The sequence below is a fragment of the Rhinoderma darwinii genome, chromosome 1 (assembly GCF_050947455.1).
Source record: "Rhinoderma darwinii isolate aRhiDar2 chromosome 1, aRhiDar2.hap1, whole genome shotgun sequence".
NCBI classification, from domain to species: domain Eukaryota; kingdom Metazoa; phylum Chordata; class Amphibia; order Anura; family Rhinodermatidae; genus Rhinoderma; species Rhinoderma darwinii.
The window spans coordinates 110,944,811-110,969,691 of NC_134687.1; the positions used below are offsets into that span (position 1 = coordinate 110,944,811).

The following is a 24,881-nucleotide window of genomic DNA, read 5'->3' on the forward strand; positions in this document are numbered from 1 at the left end:
CGTTCCATCCACTATGCTGTACGCCGTCTGTGTGGGAACGGCGCATGCGCCGCTCCCACACAGTCCAAGTTGAACTGTGCGCCGTCCGGCGCCATTTTCCTGTAGACCGGAAGTCGCTGCCGGACAGTAAGATTACTACTTCCGGTCGCGGCTTCCGGACTTGTGCACTTGGAGCGGCGGTAGCAGACGGACCGGACGGACCGGAGGGAGCGGCGGCGACTGGAGCAGGTAAGTTATTTCTGTGTATGTAAGTGTTTTACTGTGTGTTTACTAGTGTATGTAAGGCTGGGTTCACACGAGCACATTAACGTCTGTAATGGACGGACGTATTTCGGCCGGAAGTCCCGGACCGAACTCAGTGCAGGGAGCCGGGCTCCTAGCATCATAGTTATGTACGATGCTAGGAGTCCCTGCCTCTCCGTGGAACTACTGTCCCGTACTGAAAACATGATTACAGTACGGGACAGTTGTCCTGCAGAGAGGCAGGGACTCCTAGCATCGTACATAACTATGATGCTAGGAGCCCGGCTCCCTGCACTGCACTGAGTTCGGTCCGGGACTTGCGGCCGAAATACGTCCGTCCATTACGGACGTTAATGTGGTCGTGTGAACTCAGCCTAAACCTACTACACTGTGTGTTAGCTCAAAAAATGGCGACACACAGTGTAGGAGGTTTGACCGTTCAATCCCCTCGTTTCTCCCGGCACTAGCCAGGATAAAGGAGGGGGGGGGTTCTGAGAGCTCACTAGAGCGAGTGAGTTTTCTCATGCTTTACCACATGCAATGCTGCAATTTTGGGAATTGCTCCATCTAGTGACCAGCGCTGGGAAATATTATAAATTAGAATCTAATTTATAATATTTCCTGAGTCGTGAAAAAAATGTAAAAAATTAGAACAATGTTTAATCACCTATACACTAATTGTTTAACTAAAAAAAAAAATTTTTCTAGCGTCACATTCCCTTTAAATGCGGCTATTTTGTAGTTCCCTGCACATCAATTGGACATAAGTCTCTATTCAGGAAAAATCTGTGAAGTCTGTGAGTTCAGTTAATTGCTGCGGCTCCTTCCCTCTGATGATCCATCGACATCCCGGCAGTCGATCCCCACCGAATAGGAAGTGATGGCATATCTATTGCAAACTATGGTGGGAAAACCCCGTTTACAGCATTTCGCATTGAGGAGGTTATACACAGGCAAGAAAGATAGAAAAGAGTGCAGGAAATAACAGGGACAGTGTTATGAGACTTTCCTATTAGGACATTGCCAGGTATGAGTAGAGTTAAATCACTGCAGGCGTGCTGATGAAGAAAGTAATTACAATTAAAGGAGACAAGACACCATGATGGAACCTGATTTACCCCATATAAGTCAATGGGGTCTGTTGTGCAACATTGATATCCATTGCGCGACGGATCCGGCACTCCATCAATTTTGTTTTTCTGCTCATATGACGGAACATAAAAACCTAATTGACGATGCTTTTCCTCTCTATTGTATCCGCTTTAGTGTTTGGCTCAAAAAAGCAGCATGAAAAACTGCATCATGTGTGAACCCAGCCAAAATTGAACTTCTTTTCCTGACTGTCAGTGTCCTTTTGTAGGAATATAGACACTTTACAAATTAGTATTTGAATCAGTGCTGGAAGCAGGTAATGTCATAAACGTGACAGAACGCTAGAAGTCAATGTCTTCCATTTGTAGTCAGGCAGCTGCTGTAAATGCCACGCTTCTAGAAATGTGTACAGCTTGCCAGTGTGACATGTGAGCCCCTATGTGCGGACGTCTGAGGGTTTTTTCAGTGTCTGTTGGTTTTGCCTGTGCTGCAGCATCTTATTATGTCTCATACACACAATACAGCAAGTGGATAGAGCTACAACCACCCTCAGCATAGCACATTGCTTGTGCCAGTGTGGTATTCCTCTTTACACCTGATTCCCTCACTTCTCTTCCTTACTTGAAGGCAGATTCTTTGACCTAAGCAGATTAGACGCATGAACGACACAGCAAGCTATCTGCGCCTTTCAAGGAAGAGATTTGGCTCCAAAATAGGGCACTAAGCTTTTCAGCCTTATGCCTATTTACCTAGTCAGCACGATGCAGTGTCTCAGGGTGCTTAGTAGCCTCCTGAGGAATCAACTAGGAAACAAAAGCAGAAGTGGCAGCCGCTGTAAATGTGGAAGTCTGTGCCATTAGAGAAAGCGCTTGCTAATAATGGCCTGTGAGACCCAGGTTTCCTTGGTTTCCATGACAGCTATTAGGTACCATAGAAATTGAATTGCACACTGCTCCTGGGGGAGTGAAAGGGTGTTCGAATGACAGAGCATATTACCTAGAACTTGTCGTGTTCATCTTTTGGCGAAACTAACTGGATTATGGCTTTTTTGTGTCCTTTGCTTGCAGAAGATTTGGATTGCTTCTAAACATTCATTTCCAATAATATTTATTCTTTTTTTTTGTTTGTGCGTAGAACTGATCTTGGAAAATCAAGGATATGAGCTGTTATACAGGTGGGCTACAAAGGGGGAGTGAAAATACCAAGCATCCAATCAGGTATTGGCTACCTGCAACACCAACAATATGCCCCTGCAACAGATTTCTGTAGTCCCTGCAAGGGAAACGGCTAGCAATGGGAGAAGTTCAATGGGAAAAAATAGAGAGAAGAACAAAGAAGTTGAGGTCAGTACAATGTTCTTCTTGCCAGTCTATTCACTGTTTACTATGACAGATACCTAAACTGACGGGAATGCTTTTCATGATAAATGTGTGTTCATTTTAATGCATGTATAATGCTTTCATGGCTATCTAGATATCCAGGTCCATATTCTACTCAAGTTGGCTGCTTTGTATTTATAAAAATAAACTAAGATGTCTGTCTCATATGAATTCATTATTATTGGTGCATAGAGTTCTATATCCCGAAATGACCGAGAGTGTTGGAAAATGTATTCCTATAAATCTATTATTATTAGTACTAATAATAATAATTGCAGCATTAAACAATAAAACTTACAGTAGTGATAACATGCCTGAATATATTTGGCATAAATTAATAGCCATGTATTAAAGCTTTCATTTGACTGAATCTTGAGCAGTGCTACATTAAGTACAAATAGACCTTTTGTAAAGAGTCAGTCAGTGCATTGTTACCAGCCTTAGAATTAATTATAATACTTGTTCCTAATGACTGGAGAGCGTTGAAGGGAATTCTGAGAATTAATAAGATAGAATGTTTTTGAATCTCAGAAATGTCACGTCGCTTATTCTTATTCTTACAATACTTATGGTATAACTATCAAATTGACTTTAAAGTTAGGATTTTTTTGTGCAAATTAAAGTTTATGGTTAATTATATGGCACAGCGTAAGCAATGTTAATGAATAAATGCAGAATCTATCTATCTCTCTGTATAATCTATCTATCTATCTAAATATTTCCTGGACTGCAGGGGTCTGGCTGAGAGGTTAGGAGGTCTCTCTTCCTTTTCAATACAGTATGGGCCAATGAGTAGTAACAACTTCCCTGGGTGCCACAAAAATGGCCAGACCAGTTATCATTTTTTTTATTGTCAATCCGCTCCACAGCACTGGTGAAATTTAAGCTTCAAGTGTGAATTGTGAAATTGGGTAAATTATTTTCTTTAAACTGCATTTGTTAAAATTGTGGTTATTCGGGGATGGTGTGAGGGAACCCCTAGCTATCATATTGCTCTTGACCACTCAGCATCACAGTCAGGTCTCTTGATATCTCCGATGTGTCAAGAGCTTTGTGAAAAATTCCCATCTATTCCGACGTCAGCAGCACATTGGTTTGAGTGGTGCTTAGCCCCTACTGGTTCATCCCCTTAAATTACATCTTATTGATCACCAATTGTTAAAGTTCTATGACACCTGACTTTAACATACTGAATTCCTTGAGCTTTATGAATCCAACCGTACCTGTACAATGATTTTTCTGTTAAAAAGTTACATAAAATCAATAACATTGTAAAAAAGATCATTATATTTTCAATATTGCTAATTCACCAAAATATTAAAGCCTCACTGATTCGTTACTTCTATCATTAACATCCTATCTAATAATCTACTTTAATCATTGGGGATAGCAGCAGAGAATAGATTTATTGGTTAAAGCTGGTGTAGCAGTGTGGCTACTAAAGGGCAGGATTTGGGCCCAGAATGTTATATTCAGAAGGAATGTTACAAGAAAAAGTGTCCCTTCTCCTTATTTATTAGACAAGAAACCTGGAAAAAGGTCTGGGTTGCGGGAGTGGAAGAGAAGTTCCACTCCGTCTTTAGGACAGTCCCGTGTTTGGGCTGCCTTATGAGTCTCATTAGCTGCCAGCTGTTAAGGCTCCTTCAAGAAAGGTGTGATCTATTCACATAAGGCTCCCAGTCTGAGCAAGACGGGCACTGCCAGCCTGTGGGAGTCAAAAGTTCTGGTAAGAACACATGTTTGTTGTGAGGTGCTGGGCAGAAGGCCTTTCACCCTGATAGCTAGGGAAGCTGTATGTTTAGTTAGAGGCTGGACGGCCTAGGGTTTATTTTCAACTGTTTTATAAAACAGCTTTTCATGTATGAAGACAATACAGCTGGTTGCGGCCAGTTTTAAACTGAATCCACTGTGTTGGAGTGAAAATTCTTAAGTGTGACAACCATCTTACCCTGGAGATTGTGATACTGTGAGCTAACTTACCCCAAGTTGTCACACTGGGTACAGATGACAAAAACTTTTATACCAGATTGGATGAAAGATCTGATTATAGCGGCATCTATGGAGATGACTAAAGTGTGCTACTGTTGATCATAAGCTTTCATTTTGTTTTTTTAACTAAATAGGTCAGAATTTTGTGTTTAGATTAATTTCATAATTGTAAGGTATTTACCCGTCTGTACTTCAATGGCATATTTCTCCCTCACCACCACAGCAATGGGTCACATTGACCCATTGTTGCGATGGGTGCGTGATTGCGGGAAAAGCACATGCATGGAGTGTGCATCCTTCTAGCCAATCAAAGTTAAGGGGGGGGGGGGGCTATTTTAGGCAGTTTTACACTGGCCTCAGTTAAAAGTTTTATACCCTAGTTTAGTTTTGTGCTTGCTACTACTTGAGTTTGAACTGTTGTGACCCAGCTTTTCTGACTACTCTCCATTGTATTGTATTCTTGGAAGCCTTGACAAAGTCTGCTGCCTTTTCTTGCCTTATTAAAGAAGAATATTACTGAATCGTGAGTGCCGTGGAATTTCTTCGTCTTCAGCGCATTTCAAGTACTTTTCCTACATACCACTGAGCACCACCTGTTGTTGATTGGTGTGAAACCTGTTAAGGATCTTGCTTTATGTTTGGTGCCAAGACATGTGGTGATCCAAGAGCCGGAGCAGTGGCGGTCTATTTTTCGCTCTTTTGATGTTGTACTGCATTCTTATTCTACTTGATCATCGTTACTTGACCCTTCCCTTATCCGATTACTAGCACATCCAATCCACAGTAACGCATCCTGCCTGACCTCTGCTACCGGCCACTCACTTTTTTGACTATGCTCTGGAATCTCCATCTCTTCGTCCTACCCTTTCCTGGACAAGTAAAGTGACTTTTCCTGTTATCATTGCAAATAGCAACAGTGCCGCCAACTATTTCCATTGTGTCTAATTCCACTTCCACTGGATGTTATACAGGGAATCAATCACTGTACCAGCTAGGGGCACCTAAGTCCTGGGGCCAGCCAAGTACATCGACCCTATCCGCAGATAAGTAGAGTGCTATAGATAAATTGTGCAGTCCAGTTGATTCTTGCAGGTACAATACATTCAGAAAGTTTTCAGACCGTTTAATTTTTTTCACATTTTGTTATGTTGAGGCCTTGTGCTAAAATAAAAAAAAAATTCACGTTTTCCCCCATCATTCTGCCCTCGATACCCGATAATGGAAAAGTGAAAACAGAATGTTAGTAATCTTTGCTAATTTATTGAAAAGGAAAAACGAAAATATTGCATTGACATATACACAGTCGAGTCACATTATTATGACCACCAGCTAATATTCAGAGTAACCGCCATGTGCAGCACAGACAGCAGCTAGAACGTCTGGGAGTGACTCAATAAAGGTGCTGGTAGGTTGTCTCAGGTATCTGGAGCCATGCTGACTGCAGTGCATCCCACATTTGCTGGAGGGTACATGGGGAGGATCCATAGAGCGAACAAGACGATCGAGGTGGTCCCACAGATGCTCAATTGGGTTCAAGTCTGGTGAATTAGGTGGCCAGGGAAGTACTTGGATGTCTTGGTTGTGCTCTTCCAACCACTGTCGGAAATTTCTAGCCGTGTGACATGTCGCAATATCTTGCTGGAAGTTTCCATCTGCCCCAGGAAAGACAAACAGCATGTTTGGGTGGACGTGATCTGCAACAATGGATTCACACCAATATCGGTTCAAAGTGCCTTCCACATGGATGAGTGGGCTCAGAGAATGCCAGGAAAAAATTTCCCAGACCATAACGCTGCCGCCACCAGCCTGTGTTTTTCCAGCAATGGTTGCAGGGTGTATATTCTCTGATATTTCTTGTTTGATACGCCAACGTCCATCCGTTCGATGAAGCAGAAAACGTGACTCTTAGGAAAAGGCAACCCTTTGCCAATCATCGGTGGTTCAATTCCGATACTCCAGTACAAATTAAAGCCTTTTTTTCTGATGCACCCTTGTTAGCATAGGAGCAGTGACCATCCTTCTGCTTCGGAGCCCCATACACAGTAGTGTTCGCTGAACTGTTGTTTTAGACACACGTCTGGTAGCCCCCTAGTTGATTTTCACAGTGAGCTTCTCCACTGTAGCATGTTGTTTGGCCATAGTACACCTTCGTATTAACTGACGTTCACCTCTCACATCAATGGCACGTGGTGCTCTGCAGTTTTCACGCTGGTTATTCCCAATGGTACCATTTGCCCACTCACAATACACTTTTACCACAGAAGCACGCGAACAGTTCACAAACTGCGCTGTTTGAGAAATACTATCACCCTTGGCCCGAAAGCCAGTATTCATGCCTTTTTCCATCTCCGATAAATCTCCCCTTTTACCCATGACAACAACGAGTGATATGTGTTCATATAGCCTATCGCACACCTTATATACCCACCAAGCCAGCCATGGTCATAATAATTTGACTCGGCTGTGTATATTCAGAACCTTTACTCAGTACTTAGTTGAATCACCTATTGCAGCGATAATAGCCTCCAGTCCTCTTGGGTATGATGCCACAAGCTTTGCACACCTGTATTTGGGAATTTTCTGACATTCTTCTCTGCAGATTCTCTCAAGCTCTATCATGTTAGATGGGTACCGTCGGTGGACAGCCATTTTCAGGTCTCTGCAGAGATGTTTGATCGCCATCATTGGGGTTTCACAGCTATTTCCCTGTTATTGTGCCCCTTACTACTGCATGTGTATATATGTTTTACCAATAGATAATGTTTTACTGTCTCTAACATTCCAGCCTAAACGCATAAGAATTCTGTAAAATCAAAGTAAAAAACAATGACAAATCATGCTGGGAAACTGTTACCACATACATTCCAAAAAATACAAAATTGCTGGGTAGGGGCATGGGAGTCATCAAACCAAAAAAATCAGACTACAGGCAAGGCCCCTAAATTAATTTAGACCCTGGACTAGACCCCTAAAGTAATTCGGAGACCAGACAGCTAAATTAATTCCCACCCCATGCCAAAACCCTAAATTAATTCAGACCCCAGACCAGACCCTAAATTAATTAAGACCACAGGCCAGACCCCCAAATAAATTCAGACACCAGACCCCCAAATTATTTCAGACCCCAGACCAGACCACTAAATCAATTTAGACTCCTGACCAGACCTCCAAATTAATTCAGACCTCTAAGTTATTTTGCCTGATACTCCCCACATCGTTTAGCAAGTATATTTTTAAGTACTTACAGAATATGTTACTGATTGTTGTGTATGTCTAGAAAGATTTGCTTACTAAACAGTCGTTTTGTAAGTGTTCCTTTCTTAATCCGTGTTAACAGATACACTAAGCCCTGTTACAAAAAGGATTGACCTGATTAGACACAAACAGCATGTCTTTTAATTATTCTTATTGTCTTATGCAACGTATTTTCTTTTTTTGTACATGTTCTTTCTTAGGCAAGGCATTAACTGAATGTAATTTGTACAGCTGAAATTGTCCTTGAAGGAAAACGACTAAAAAAATATATTTGAATATGTGTTTAATATATGAAAAATAAAATGGTATTTGGATCCACGCAATGAAAAGGACTGAACTTCTGATACTGGCACAAATGGCTGATTGTTTGATTGTTCCTCACTGTCTTAAGGAAATGTTCCCCTTTGTTTGATACCCTTGCCATGCCTGACAAGAGCCTTACTTAGGTTCTCCTCAATTAATGGGAATATATTTAGGTCTCCCCTTCTCTATGGGATTTATAGCAGCTGCATGGTCTGAGGTAGTAAAGAGGGCTTGAATGAAAAATACATTGACTGGTTTGAGAATTGGTATCTTATTAGACAAGTGCATTAGGTGAACTTGTGTATATACTCCAAAAAAACATAAGAGGGGCAGCAAAGATATATTTATCTAATGTATTAATAATTGTGTAACCTTAAACAGGTTCACAGAAAGCTTAATTTGTACTCTGATGTGTTTCTGCCTCTAGGAGAACTATTCCTATATAAATGATAATATCTCTAGTGATATTGATAAATTCTCTATGTTAAGAACCGTTATAAGAATATATTAGGGCATTCCATAAATAGCAATTTCTTATTATAATTGTTAAAGTGAGACCTCTGCACAAGAGTATGGGTTCACAGTGTTGCTGTTAGAACTGGCTGAGGGCTAAACTGGGGAGGGGGGGGTGCAGTCTGAGGCCCCATGCACACGACTGTGCCTGCAATCACGGCCCGCGATTGCGGGCACGGCCAGCTGCCGACTGCCACCCACATTTTCGGGCTGTGCTCCCATAAAAAGTATGGGAGCACGGCCCGCAAACTGCAAAAGAACGGACATGTTCCATAATTTTCGGAACATTTCTACGGAAAGGTGTCCGCTTTCAATGAAAGTGAATGGGTCCATTTTTGTGGACCGCAATTGCGGCCCGCAAAAACTGAGGTTTTTTTTACGGTCGTGTGCATGGGGCCTCAGGGATTTTGAAATTTTCAATTTAAAACGGGTGGTATGGACTTTGCACAGAAAACTCCCAGGTGCAACCACTGATGGCTTGCAGATTGTTATTTCAAAGTCGGTACCAGCAAGAATAAACAGAAGCCTGGTCAAACAATTCCAAGGTAACGGCTGGCAGAGTAAATGCAACATAATAGACAGATACAGGTCATGGCAGGCGGTGACCCGAAGGCATGGTCCGGAAACAGTTTGAGTTAAATCCAAAACAGAAGAATCCTTTACAAATTAACATCAAGCAAAGAACCTTGTTGCTCAGGCAAGCTGTTGCAGTTCTGAGCAGGTTTAAATAATCAGAGGTACTCGGCCATTAGCTAATCAACAACAGCTTACATGTGCATGTCCTTTAAAAATGTTGCTCGGCACGTGCCGGCTGTGGTAAGATAAGGAGAGGTACGTCAGCCGTACAGGTAGGCAAGCAGCCAGCGGCCTGTGGTAATAATGTTATCATGTAGGAACTTCATATGGTCAGCTGGTTCAGGGTAGAAAGCTTGCGCTAGATAGTGGGAGATACATCCAGGCTCAGCTATAAGTACATTGAAAATAGTAATTCTAATTCTAAGGGTATGTTCACGCTTAGTAAAAAACGTCTGAAAATACAGAGCTGTTTTCAAGGAAAAACATCTCCTGATTTTCAGAAATTTTTAAGCAAACTCGCGTTTCTGGTGGCGTTTTTTACACCTGTTTTTGGAGCTGTTTCTCTATAGTCAATGAAAAACAGCTCCAAAAACGGCTCAAGAAGTGACATGCACTTCTTTTTCACGGGCGTCTTTTTATGCGCTGTTTTTTTAAGACGGGGCGTAAAAAACGCCCAGTCGGAACAGAACGCCATATTTCCCATTGAAATAAATGGACAGATGTCTGTAGGTGTTCTGCTTCCGTTTTTTCGGCTGAAAATAGCCCGTGTGAACATACCCTTACTTTCTTATTCTTAGCAAGCATAAATTAGTATGCTTGAAATTTAGGCTCTTTTTGCAATAAAAAGAGCATTTCAACACTATGTAATTTGACTCTGTGGCCCTGTCTTCTAACATCCATCCCGCTCAAGTTATTTAATAACATTTTTGCCCTTAATAACTTGAAACATTGCTCCATATTACTGAAATCATTCTTTCATGCACCTTACAATAGTGAAACATTTTTTAAACTCTGTTGAAATGTGTATTTTTATTTTACATAGCACACGGCTATCATCTATCCAAATGATCATCCTCTATCTTTAAGCCAAAAGAACCTGACAGTCTTACACTAATTTATTAATTAAAGCTCTTGACTTCTCTATACACTAAGGCCTCATGCACACGACCGTGTTTTTGCGTCCGCAATTCCCCCGCAAATCCACGGGAGAATTGCGGACCCATTCTTTTCTATGGGGCCGTGCACACGACCGTAGTTTTTGCGGTCCGTGCACGGCCCGGGAACCCGGACCGCAGAAAGTACGGACATGTCCTATTATGGTCCGGAGTTGCGGTCCGGGCTCATTGAAAACAATGGCCCGGCCATGTGCATGTGCGGGCGGCTTGCGGCTGACAGTCCGCTGACAGTCCGCAGCCGGCCGACACGAAAATCACGGGCGTGCACACGGCTACGGTCGGGCTACGGTCGTGTGCATGAGGCCTAAATGCAATGATCCAGTCAGAACAGACTGTTGCCTTTCATGTTCAGGGTACAGTATAGGAAGAAAAACTTCTGTAATGAATAATAATGTATGTCTTGATATTCAGAGCCACTGCTTGGAGATCAATTGTTAGAACAGGTTTTTAAATTCTTATGACTATCGTATTTATTACATTGCATGTGTCGTTTTGCGTTGAAAAAAACATTGACGAATTGTTGCCTGAGTGCATGTTGTCTTGTGTACTTATCAGCTAAGGCTGTATTATGGTTGATATTGTGTCAGTATATCATCAGTATTATTGATGCATAAAACTGACGGGCTGTCTTCTAGGCAGGAAATGGAATTACATGAGGCAGCCTCTTTGAAAATTGGTTACAATAATGATGAAATACTAATGAAATACGGATGACATAAGGATCGCATAGGGATGTATCTGTATCTTAAACAATCTGCGGGTGAGAGTCAAAAAATGGATGAAAGTAGCACATGCTGTGTTTTTAAAATATGCACGTATTTTATATGCCTGTGTGAATAGCCTCATGGATTAATATTAGCTCCATGTTATGGACTGAAAAAATGGATTTAATACTGATCAAAAATATGATGTGGGAAAGCAGCCTTACTCCACTATGCCATCTGGTTTGTAGTCCACAACTTTAATGTTGAAATTTTAACTAGCAGCTTTGTGATATTGTAAGCAAAATGTTGATAAATGGAATTTTATTGTATTTTCTCCATATTACCGACTTAATAGAACATTACATGTAGAAAATACACACAAAAAAATCCAGAAAATCTTCTGTTAATCTCCTCTTCTCCTTCTATCCTATTTTGTCTCATATTGTAGTCAAACATGTGAGAAGTATAGAAAGAATTTTTCCATATGTATATAAGGAGATCAACCATTTCCTCCTTTTCACAATATGCCATAACAACCTCCAATACTACATGTATATACCGTTTAACAGGGAATGTTAAAATAAACTTAAACAATTTCCTACTAAACCAATGAGTCATAATATGGTGCATGATTTGAAATTGTTATGAGAATGACTATATGTTTCTGGGTCTGAGATGTAAACCTTTGATTATGGTATGACGCTTGTCATACCAAGATGCTTGTCTTATCACAGACTTTGGTGGCAAATTGCTAGGATATTCAACCAATGTCCGGTTGGCCATTGACTAATGGATATAATGTTTATTTCATATGCCATTTAGCTCTATATTTAACGTTGGACACAATTGGCAATTACTCATAAAAAAAAAAAAAAGGAATTTAGAAAATAATGAACACTATTAGGAGCCCCAGAAATGAGGATGTACACCACCCAAATATTGCTGTCATGTAAAGTATATATTTACTTGAGCAAATTAAATAATAAATTAATTTATTTATTGAATTAACATAGGTTTTCATATCAGAAAATAATAAAAAATAGTACGTGAACAAGAGTTAAATTAAATGCAGTAGACAAGATAGCAAAATCAATTATGCAAAGAACCGTAAAGGAAACTTACAACATTTTGATGGTTGATTTAGGAAAAACAAACTTAATTTGAAATAAAAATTATAATTTGTTATGATAGCTTACTTTACTCCGAGACAAATTATCTGCAGCTGTGCAATGTATAAGATTAAACGCATACCCACTCAGAATTCCTAGAAATTAAGTGCAAGAATGATCAGTTGATTGCCGGTGTAGATATGGAGAGAAGATATAAAGTGAGAGAAGCTGATGTAAGAACATCAACAATTTTAATAAAGTTGTATGGATTTTATGTTCACATGTCCTGTTGGGAGTAAAAATACATTGTGGATATTTATCAAAACTGGTGCAAAGGAAAAGTGGAGTAGTTGCCCATATCAACCAATAAGATTGGACCAGACCCCCTAAATACAGACCCATTAAACTAATACAGAACCCCAGACCCCTTAAACTAACAGAACCCCTGACTCCTTAAATAAAGACCCCAGACCCCTTAAACTAATACAGACCCCTAAATACAGACCCCATAAACTAATACAGACCCCAGACCAGACCCCTAAATACAGACCCCAGACCTGACCCCCTAAACTTATGACCCCAGACCTGACTCCCTAAACAATACATACCCCAGACCAGACCCCCTAAACTAATACAGACCCCAGACCAGGCCCCCTAAATACAGACCCCCATAAACTAATACAGACCCCATTCCTGACTCTCTAAACTGATACAGAACCCAGACCCCATAAATACAGACCCTCATAAACTAATACAGAGACCAGACCCCCTAAATATACAGACCCCAGACCTCCTAAATACAGACCCCAGACCAAACCTCTAAACACAGACCCCAGACCAGACCTCCTAAATATATAGACCCCAGACCAGACCCGTAAATACAGACCCCAGACCAGACCCCCTAAATACAGACCCCCTTAAACTAATACAGAACCCCAGACCCCTTAAACTAACAGAACCCCTGACTCCTTAAATAAAGACCCCAGACCCCTTAAACTAATAGACCCCTAAATACAGACCCCATAAACTAATACAGACCCCAGACCAGACCCCTAAATACAGACCCCAGACCTGACCCCCTAAACTTATGACCCCAGACCTGACTCCCTAAACAATACATACCCCAGACCAGACCCCCTAAACTAATACAGACCCCAGACCAGGCCCCCTAAATACAGACCCCATAAACTAATACAGACCCCATTCCTGACTCTCTAAACTGATACAGAACCCAGACCCCATAAATACAGACCCTCATAAACTAATACAGAGACCAGACCCACTAAATATACAGACCCCAGACCTCCTAAATACAGACCCCAGACCAAACCTCTAAACACAGACCCCAGACCAGACCTCCTAAATATATAGACCCCAGACCAGACCCGTAAATACAGACCCAAGACCAGACCCCCTAAATACAGACCCCCTTAAACTAATACAGAACCCCAGACCCCTTAAACTAACAGACCCCTGACTCCCTAAATACAGACCCCAGACCCCTTAAACTAATACAGACCCCTAAATACAGATCCCATAAACTAATACAGACCCCAGACCAGACCCCTAAATACAGACCCCAGACCTGACCCCCTAAACTAATGACCCCAGACCTCACTTCCTAAATAATACATAACCCAGACCAGACCCCCTAAACTAATACAGACCCTAGACAGGCCCCCTAAATACAGACCCCATAAACTAATACAGACCCCATTCCTGACTCTCTAAACTGATACAGAACCCAGACCCCTTAAATACAGACCCCCATAAACTAATACAGAGCCCAGACCAGACCCCCTAAATATACAGACCCCAGACCAGACCCCCTAAATATACAGACCCCAGACCTCCTAAATACTGACCCCAGACAAAACCTCTAAACACAGACCCCAGACCAGACCTCCTAAATATATAGACCCCAGACCAGACCCGTAAATACAGACCCCAGACCAGACCCCCTAAATATAGACCCCTTAAACTAATACAGAACCCCAGACCCCTTAAACTAACAGACCCCTGACTCCCTAAATACAGACCCCAAACCCCTTAAAGAGACTCTGTCACCACATTATAAGTGCCCTATCTCCTACATAAGGAGATCGGCACTATAATGTAGGTGACAGCAATGCTTTTTATTTTAAAAAACGATCTGTTTTCACCATTTTATTAGCAATTTTATATTTATGCTAATGAGTTGCTTAATCCCCAAGTGGGCGTGTTTTTACTTTAGACCAAGAGGGCGTTGTACAGAGGAGTGTATGACGCTGACCAATCAGCGTCATGCACTCCTCTCCATTCATTTAGTCAGCGCATAGGCATCCTTTTAGATCGCTATGTGCTGTCTTATACTAACACATTAACGATACTGAAGTGTTTAGACAGTGAATAGACATTCCACGGGATGTCTATTCACAATCTCTGCACTTCGTTACTCTGTCTGTGGTAGTTACAGCAGAGGAAGCGTAATCTTGTTGTAACCTGTCATCTACAGCGTAATCTCGCGAGATTACGCTTCCTCTGCTGTAACTACCACAGACAGAGTAGCGAAGTGCAGACCCCCTAAATACTGACCCCTTAAACTAATACAGACCAGACCTCCTAAATACAGACCCCAGATCAGACCCCTTGAATACAGACCCCAGTCCAGACCCACTAAACTAATACAGACCCGCTAAATACATACCCCTTAAATACAGACCCCCTAAATACAGACCCAGACCTCCGAAATACAGACCCTAGACCCCTTAAACTAATACAGACCCCCTAAATACAGACCCCTTAAACTAATGCAGACCCCAGACCACCTAAATACAGATCCCAGACCAGACCACCTAAATGCAGACCCCCTAAATACAGACCCCCCTAAACACAGTCCCCAGACCCCTTAAACAAATCCATGATCCCCTTATACTTACCTAGCAGCTCACCTCACCTTACGGTCTTCTCTCTTGCTGCTGTTGTAGGACCTGCGGTCATGTGACCAGCAGGTCTCTAATCAGTAACAAGAACTGCAGACATAAGGTCATGTAACCTTTATGTCTGCAGGTCCTTTACAGGACATAGACAATTCCGATTTGTCGCTGTTTCTGCCACGATTCACGACTAAGTCACTGCAAAAACACATTGTACCTGGGGCAGCCATGGGCCCCCCGAGAGCCCAAAATGCCCAATGATGATCCCCTATTGTGTAGAACGATAAACCAGCTCACCAACTGTGTCCAATCAGCCCAATTCCACTGCGTCCTCCTAGTGAACGGATATGTTGTGGCACCACAGCAAGGTTTCAAAATATGCAAAGGTAATACAGCACTGAGGTGATAAAATCCATGCCTTTATTCAGGAAAAACAAAATAAAACCCAACAAGCATCTTAAATGTATTGAATAAAGGCATGGTTTTTATCACCTCAGTACTGGATTACCTTTGTAGTATTGTGTGTAGGTAATATGGAGTAGGTTCACTCAGTTATGGCCACTTCTGAACTTTAACCACTAAAGACGAGACCTTGGGCCTTAATAATGACAAAAATAGATCCTAAATTGATACAGTTATTTTTATGTTTTTTTTATGTTTTTCTGCTTTTGCACAATAAAAAGCACAAAGACTTGATCTCAACCCCATCGAACACCTTTGGGATAAATTAGAGAGGACACTGTGAGCCAGGCCCTTTCGTCCAACATCAGTGTCTGACATCACAAATGCTCTTCTGGATGAATGGGCAAAAATTCCCACAGACACACTCCAAAATCTTGTAGAAGCCTTCCCAGAATAGTGGAAGCTGTTTTAGCTGCAAAAAGAAGACCAAATTCATATTAATGCCTATAGATTTAGAATGGGATGTCATAAAAACTTCTGTAGGTGTAATGTGTCGGTGTCCCAATACTTTTGTCCAAATAGTGTAGGTGTTTAATTTCATTGCTTGCTTCATGTAGTATTTGAATTTGAATCTACTGCTGTGACCTGGCTTTCCTGACTGGCTGTACCGTATCCTGTTTCTGCTTGACCAACGTTACCCGACCCTTGGCTTGTCTGACTACATTCATGTTTACTCCGCGGTACCACATACCCGATCCTGCCTGACTTCTGTTACTGACCACTGACCTGATTGACTGCATTCATGTTTACTCATCGGTACCACAAACCCAATCCTGCGTGACCTCCGTTACCGAACACTGACCTAATTGACTACACTCATGTTTACTCATCGGTACCACATACCCAATCCTGCGTGACCTCCGTTACCGAACACTGACCTAATTGACTACATTCATGTTTACTCATCGGTACCACGTATCTGATCCTGCCTGACCTTCATTACCGACCAGTGACCTGATTGACTACACTCATGTTTAATCACATGTAACACGTACCCGATCCTGCCTGACCTCCATTACCGACCACTTACCTGATTGATTAGACTCCTAAATTCTATTGCTTCATCCCATCCTTCCCCGTAACATTCTAGTGACTTTTCCCTGCTGTTGTTACCCACTGCAACCCTACTTCTAATTATTCCCATGTGTCTGGTTCCACTTCTGCTGGACGATTACCCAGGGAATCAATCATCTGGATCAGCTAGAGCGCTTATGTCCTGGGACTTACCGTGTACCTCAACCCTAACCAAAGTTGTCCAAAAGTTGAGTGCTGAAGGTAAAATTGTGCTGACCTGTTGATTCTTATCCTGGGTATCGCAGAAACCAGATCATTATATGCAGAATTATTTTAGTCATTTGTTTTTAACAATAGCAAAAATGGGAATATGGCATGTAATACTTAGTATTGCACATTATCTAAAGTCAGAAATCTCCAATTCAGTGTGCATAAGGCACCATAATGTCAGCGCAGACGGCATTCACTTCAGCTTGCATCCTAAATCCTCATGATAGATTTGTAGCATAGCATAGGAGCACCCTATGTCAACATTTTCAGCTCTAGATATTCAAACTGCCAGAGTTCAGAAGAGTAACTACTGCATTCATAGCAGACACACGTTGTCATATCATCTCTCATAGCACACAGAAATGGAAGTGTAGCAAGTCCGATAATGGAAATGGTGATTTCTTTCATTATGCAGCTATTACAATACTAGAGGGAAACAGACAAATCTTGCCATACATATTTCAATATAAAGCTTATACAATAATGTGGGATAAGACAATTAATAGTATAGTAAATGTTATATTTGAAGGCACATTATTTTGTTGGAGCCTTATGCATATTGCTTTTAATTAATGAAGTTTTTTAACTGAACACTAATTTCTCATTCTGTGATGAGCGTTGGCAGGGATTAACATACCCTATTAATTTGCCAAACAGCAGTTGTTTTGCTCAATATGTTGAATAATCTGACTTTGACTCATAATGTAGCTCTTTGACATAAAAAGGCACATTCATCATTTTTTGTTTGATTTTTTTCTTTAAATGAGACCAAATGGAAGTTTTTTTTTAAAAAAAGGGGTTGTCCAGGATAAGATAAACATGGCTGCATTCTTCGAAATAAAAAAAAACCTCATCTGGCCACAGGTTGTATGTGGTATTACAGCATCAGCAATGAAGAATAAGAGGGCCTGTGAAGTTTAAAAAAAAATGAAAAAAATGCCCTACTTCCCCACATACAGCAACCACAGAACTGAGCACCACTGCATGTTAATATTGTAGCCTGTACATCGCCGCCCCCTCACAATTTGTGAAAAGTAAAGAACACCTGTACAATGAAAGGAAATTGTGCCCCCACTGTGGCCATGCTCGTCTGTTTCGATATGTGTCAAAACTGAATTGGGACAACCTTTCTGTGAAATATATGGGTGTCCCGTATGTACTGAATGTCCTTATGGACTGAGCACCATTGCAATGTTTACATGCAGCAGCGCTCGGTGAAGTGGATGCCAGAGTCAGGGATTTCTTTTAAAGACATGTAAATTCAAAAGCCCTCTTATTCTTGAAAAAGAGGACTAAAAGAGGACTAAATAAAAAAAAAATACTAACCCGGACTAACTCCCTGACTAACTAATATAGTGTTCCCTTGGGTAAAAGTATGTTGAAGAAAGGAGGAAACCTCCAGCTCACCAGTAGTTGCGTCTCCAGACACCTCGCACGGATCCCCGCTAAGGCCAGCGGTGGGTAATCAGGAAAAAGAAAGAAAAAATCCAGCGCTGTGTTTGATTAAAAAGGAAAATTGTTCCCAATTTTATTGAAAAAATGGTTAAAAGTTTCGAGCAAACGTGTTGCTCTTAATCATGGCAAAAAGGTTATATCCTTTTTGCCATGATTAAGAGCAACACGTTTGCTCGAAACGCGTAGGCCAAGGTCATCCAGCCCGCTTTATATATACACCTTGAGACTGCGTCTCCGTGCAACTTTTAACCATTTTTTCAATAAAATTGGGAACAATTTTCCTTTTTAATCAAACACAGCGCTGGATTTTTTCTTTCTTTTTCCTAAAAGTATGGTGCTTAGTGGGAACAATTCGAAAAGCAAAAGCTTCTGCTATTTGTCTCTCCTGTCTATAGATAATTTCTGGCAGTAATCTAATCCGTAATGGTTAGCCATAGATCACTGTTAGCAGTGATCTATATAGAAAACAGGTGAGGAAGAAGTGATATAGCTTTTAAGCCTATTGCACACTGAAGAATGTTGAAATGAGAAAAGAATATCAAAGTAAAAAAATGAAGCAATAAGATAAGGCAGAAAATCTAGAAAGAAAATGACATGAAGCGTGCCAGTAAACTTTTGAGATTCAAAACATTGCGACAGGTTAAAGGGTAACTAAACTTTCAGAAAACTTCTGATATGTCCTAGTGACGTCAGAAGTTTTGATTGATGGGGGTCTGAGCACTGAGACCCCCACCAATCGCTAAAACAAAGTGACAGAAGCGCTCGGTTGAGCGCTCAGCCGCTTTGTTTCTGATCAGCTTTTCTCGGAAAGCCGAGGTAATGGTGTACGGACTCAATAGAAAATGTATGAGCCGTACACCAACTGCTCGGCTTTCCCGAAAAAAGCCAATCAGTAACTAAGCGGCACAGCGCTCACCCGAGTGCTTCTGCCGCTTCGTTTTACTGATCGGTGGGGGTCTAAGTGCTCAGACCCCCACCAATCAAAACTTCTGACGTCACTAGGACATGTAAGAGGTTTTCTGAAAGTTTAGTTACCCTTTAAGGTACATACTGTACCAACACTTAAAATGCTCACTTTTTCTTCCTATTATTACGTTTTGCACTTAAACAACATGTCATTGATTGATTAAAGAAATTAAGCAACTGATTATCGTATAATGATTGCAAAATTTCTACTTATAAAATGAAGTTATATATTGTATATATCAATGCTTGGTCAAATATATTGCCATGCTACATTAAAATGTTCGTATCACACACACTTTTTCCCAGCCATCTTTTTAGAACTTTTTTGTGGCGCTTTTTTATCTTGTTACTTTTGTAACATGCTTTTTTTCTGGCATTTTTCAAGTTGTATAGAAAAGCCTTTGAGAAAAACGCCTGGTTAAAACACAATATCCATACCATGCTGCGTTTTGAAAAAACGCCACTGACCCTAAAAATGCTACCAAAACAAAACGCATTGTGTTTTATACTTTACGATAGACTTTAATGTAACATCTGGCTGCACATGAAAACGCCCTTAACAACGCACTTAAAAACCAGGCGTTTTTCTGTGTGTGTGTGTGCGTGTGTGTGTGTGTGTGCGTGCGCGTGCGCGTGTGTGTGCGTGTGCGTGTGTGACCACCTAAATGAGATTTGCCAATGGATTCATACAAAAACTATAAACCGCACAAGTCAGACAGGTTTATTATGGAATTAATAAAATATTCAACAATAAAATAGCTTCAGCAGTTCTGACAAATATATAATGGACTGCAGCTATTCATTATACCTGCAGCATAGCATCTATTTACATATAATACATGGTTTTGCCAAACCTACCAGAGTGGGAGACGTTATTTCTAGTGGTGATTCGCTTTGGCTTATTACAGGTTCCAGAGCAGGGGATCCCCTCTCTTTGAGAGTCATATACTGTAAAGCAATTGTACGGTTGGGAAAAGAGGAAAAGTAATTATCTTAGTTTAATACATGAGAGACAAACTGATTGTATATACGGTAGTCATGAATATTATAAAAGTTTATAATCCTACAATCTATACCGCATTCCAAATTATTATGCAAATGTTATTTTTCACTGATTTTCCTAAATAGTCTATGCAAATGACAGTCAGTATAATCTTCAAGCCATCAACCGTTGGAGTATAATGCGAATTTTATTGAACAAATCTCCCAATGATAACAGATTTTTTTTTTAGAAGTAAAAAACTCAAAATGCACTGTTTCACATTATTATGCACAACAGAGATCAAAACATTTTACAGGTTGTAAAGAGAACTAAAATGGTAATTTGTTGAATTTGCAGCATCAGGAGGTCATATTTACAGAAATCAAAAGCTCTTTCAATCCAAAAAAACTTAACAGGCCAAGTTACATGTTAACATAGGACCCCTTATTTGATATCACCTTCACAATTCTTGAATCCATTGAATTTGTGAGTATTTGGACAGTTTCTGCTTGACTATCTTTGCAGGATGTCAGAATAGCCTCCCAGAGCTTCTGTTTTGATGTGAACTGCCTCCCACCCTCATAGATATTTTGCTTGAGGATGCTCCGAAGGTACTCAATAGGGTTGAGGTCAGGGGAACATAGGGGCCACACCATGAGTTTCTCTCCTTTTATGCCCATAGCAGCCAATGACACAGAGGTATTCTTTGCAGCATGCGATGGTACATTTTCATGCATGAAGATAATTTTGCTACGGAAGGCACGGTTCTTCTTTTTGTACCACGGAAGAAAGTGGTCAGTCATAAACTCTACGTACTTTGCAGAGGTCATTTTCACACTGTCAGGGACCCTAAAGGGGCCTACCAGCTCTCTCCCCATGATTCCAGCCCAAAACATGACTCCGCCACCCCCTTGCTGACATTGCAGCCTTGTTGGGACATGGTGGCCATTCACCAACCATCCACTACTCCATCCATCTGGACCATCCAGGGTTGCACGGCACTCATCAGTAAACAACACGGTTTGAAAATTAGTCTTCATGTATTTCTGAGCCCACTGCAACCGTTTCTGCTTGTGAGCATTGTTTAGGGGTGGCCAAATAATAGCTTTATGCACACTTGCAAACCTCTGGAGGATCCTACACCTTGAGGTTCGCGGGACTCCAGAGGAACCAGCGGCTTCAAATACCTGTTTGCTGCTTTGCAATGGCATTTTAGCAGCTGCTCTCCTAATCCTATTAATTTGTCTGGCAGAAACCTTCCTCATTATGCCTTTATCTGAACGAACCCGTCTGTGCTCTGAATCAGCCACAAATCTTTTCACAGTACGATGATCACGCTTAAGTTTTCTTGAAATATCCAATGTTTTCATACCTTGTCCAAGGTATTGCACTATTTCACGCATCCGTTACGATTCCGTTCCGGGCCGAGTTGCCGTTTTTACCGGCCGATTTGTACCCGATTTGCATCCGTTTTTTTCCCTGTCCGTTTTAAAATCGGATGAATTTCATTTAAATTTGTTGCCACACACAGCCCTTTGTAGATAATGCCACAGCCCCCCTGGTAGGTAATGCCACCCAGCCCCCTGTAGGTAATGCCACCCAGCCCCCTGTTGGTGATGCCAACCAGCCCCCTGTAGGTGATGCCATACAGCCCCCTGTAGGTGATGCCACCCTGCCCCCTGTAGGCGATGCCACCCAGCCCCCTGTAGGAATACCACCCTGTCCCCTGTAGGTAATGCCACCCAGCTCCCTGTAGGTAATGCCACCCAGCCCCTGTAGGTAATGCCACCCAGCCCCCTGTAGGTAATGCCACCAAGTCCCCTGTAGGTAATGCCACCAAGTCCCCTATAGGTGATGCCACCCAGCCCCCTGTAGGTGATGCCACCAAGCCCCCTGTAGGTGATGCCACCAAGCCCCCTGTAGGTGATGCCACCAAGCCCCCTGTAGGCGATGCCACCCTGCCCCTGTAGGCTATGCCACCCTGCCCCCTGTAGGCGATGCCACCCTGCCCCTGTAGGCGATGCCACCCTGCCCCCTGTAGGCGATGCCACCCTGCCCCCTGTAGGTGATGCCATCCAGCCCCCTGTAGATGATGCCACCCACCCTGCCCCCTGTAGGGGATGCCACTCACCCTGCCCCCTGTAGGTGATGCCACCCTGCCCCCTGTAAGTGATGCCACCCTGCCCCCTGTAGGTGATGCCACCCAGCCCCCTGTAGGTGATGCCACCATGTCCCCTGTAGGTGATGCCACACAGCCCCCTGTAGGTTGCACCCATCCCCCCCCTTCCAGGAGAAGTCACTGACTTCAATGTCCATATATGGACAGTGTAGTCACTGACTTCTCCTGTAGAGGAATTCCCTGCCACAGGTCGGGAATTCTGCTTCAGAAGTGAGTGACGTTACTGTGTCCATATATGGACAGTGTAGTCACTCACTTCTCCTGTAGCGGAATCCCCGGCCATAGAGTCGGGGATTTCGCTGCAGAAGTGAGTGACTTCACTGAGTCCATATATGGACAGTGTAGTCACTCACTTCTCCTGTAGCGGAATCCCCGGCCATAGAGTCGGGGATTCCGCTGCAGAAGTGAGTGACTTCGCTGTGTCCATATATGGACAGTGTAGTCACTCACTTCTCCTGTAGCGGAATCCCCGGCCATAGAGTCGGGGATTCCGCTGCAGAAGTGCGTGACTTCGCTGCGTCCATATATGGACAGTGTAGTCATGCACTTCTCCTGTAGCGGAATCCCCGGCCATAGAGTCGGGGATTCCGCTGCACAAGTGCGTGACTTCGCTGTGTCCATATATGGACAGTGTAGTCACGCACTTCTCCTGTAGCTGAATCCCCGGCCATAGAGTCGGGGATTCCGCTGCAGAAGTGAGTGGCTACGCTGTGTCCATATATGGACAGTGTAGTCACTCACTTCTCCTGTAGCGGAATCCCCGGCCATAGAGTCGGGGATTGCGCTGCAGAAGTGCGTGACTTCACTGTGTCCATATATGGACAGTGTAGTCACGCACTTCTCCTGTAGCGGAATCCCCGGCCATAGAGTCGGGGATTCCGCTGCAGAAGTGAGTGACTTAGCTGTGTCCATATATGGACAGTGCAGTCACGCACTTCTCCTGTAGCGGAATCCCCAATCCCCAATCCGACTCCTACAGCGAGCAATAAAAGACCCTCCTCCTCCTCACATGCACTCTGCACTGTGAGGAGGAGGAGAGAGAGTGCGAGAGTGACGGTAGACCCGGCCATCACTCGGGACACATTCCGGTGATGGCCGTGTATTACCCGGCCCCATAGACTTCTATGGGAGCCGGTCGGCCGGGCACCCGGCCGAAAATAGAGCATGTCCTATTTTTTGACGGCCGGTTTTCCCGGCCGTCAAAAAATCGGTCGTGTGAATAGCCCCATTAGGGGTCTATTATTCCTAATGCAGCCGGGTGACGGCCGATTTATGAACGGCCGGCACCCGGCCGGGAAACCCAGTCGTGTGAATCCCGCCTTAAAGAATTGGAAGGCGAGTATGTGCAGTTACAGTGAGAGGTCCAATAATTGCAGCGTTTAAATGTTTCTGCCGCCGCACCCTGACCTGAACCCGAGCTGGCGGGGCCGACATTGGCCACCCACCTCTGAACTAGAGGTACCTCTACCTAAGAAATTTTTGGGTGACAGATGGAACTTCCGACCTCTGCCGCAGAAATTAACCCCTAAAGCCTCATACCTATTAAAACAACTAGATAAAGGTGGACATCATTTTTACTTTTCTGAAAGGAGAACCTCTGGCAAAAATACTTCTGAAACTAGATAGCTCTCTTCATCCTGGATTTTAATACCTTCTTAAATGATATAACTGCGAGTTATATTTACCACCACAGAACATCATCCGCCAAGTCTAGAATCAACTCCCTACATCAGGGTCCAAGGCCTGTAGAGGACTATATCATGGAAGTTTGGAGGATTGCTGCCAATAACAATGGAACGATGCAGCACTCAAGTTCCAATTTTGTCTGGAGCTAATTAAACAGCTCAAGGATGGCCTAACTCACGTGACTGTCCTGGAATCCCTGGAAAGTCTGATCCAGCTGTCCATTCAAATCAACCGCCGAGTTTGTTAGCAATGTCAGGAACTTTTGAGCCAAGCCTCGGCAACATGGCTTATTCCTCCATCATCCTCTTCAAAAGCCCCTGAGGTTTCTACTTCTGAACTTGAGCCAATGCAAATTGGCCTTACTTGACCTGTCCTGACTAGTCTGTAGTCTTATAGGTGACGGCACGTCAATCTTTGTCTGTATTGTGGACAACCTGGACATTTACTAAGCACCTGTCCTATCCAGTCTACTCTTGTGTGTGAGCCTACTCCTGCCTCTGTCTGCAGTGTCACTCCATTCTCCCCTTCCACGACTTATTTAATCATATCACTTGTTTCCAGAGGTCCCAGAACTGAATAATGGCCTCAGCAATCATTGATTCAGGTTCCAGCTG

The 24,881-nt window shown here is 42.6% G+C and overlaps 1 protein-coding gene across 3 annotated transcripts in view; it reads left to right on the forward strand.

Moving 5' to 3' along the window:
• The first annotated feature begins 1,862 nt into the window (after positions 1–1,862).
• MARCHF1 (membrane associated ring-CH-type finger 1) overlaps positions 1,863–24,881 on the forward strand; it is a 312,223-nt gene continuing 289,204 nt past the window's right edge. For 2 of the 3 annotated variants that reach the window (XM_075860278.1, XM_075860277.1), the window contains exon 1: positions 1,863–2,678. In XM_075860278.1, coding sequence (XP_075716393.1) covers positions 2,580–2,678 — 99 coding nt within the window. In that variant the 5' untranslated portion in view covers positions 1,863–2,579. The remainder of the gene's footprint in view (positions 2,679–24,881) is intronic. The other variant, XM_075860276.1, reaches the window with a different exon arrangement.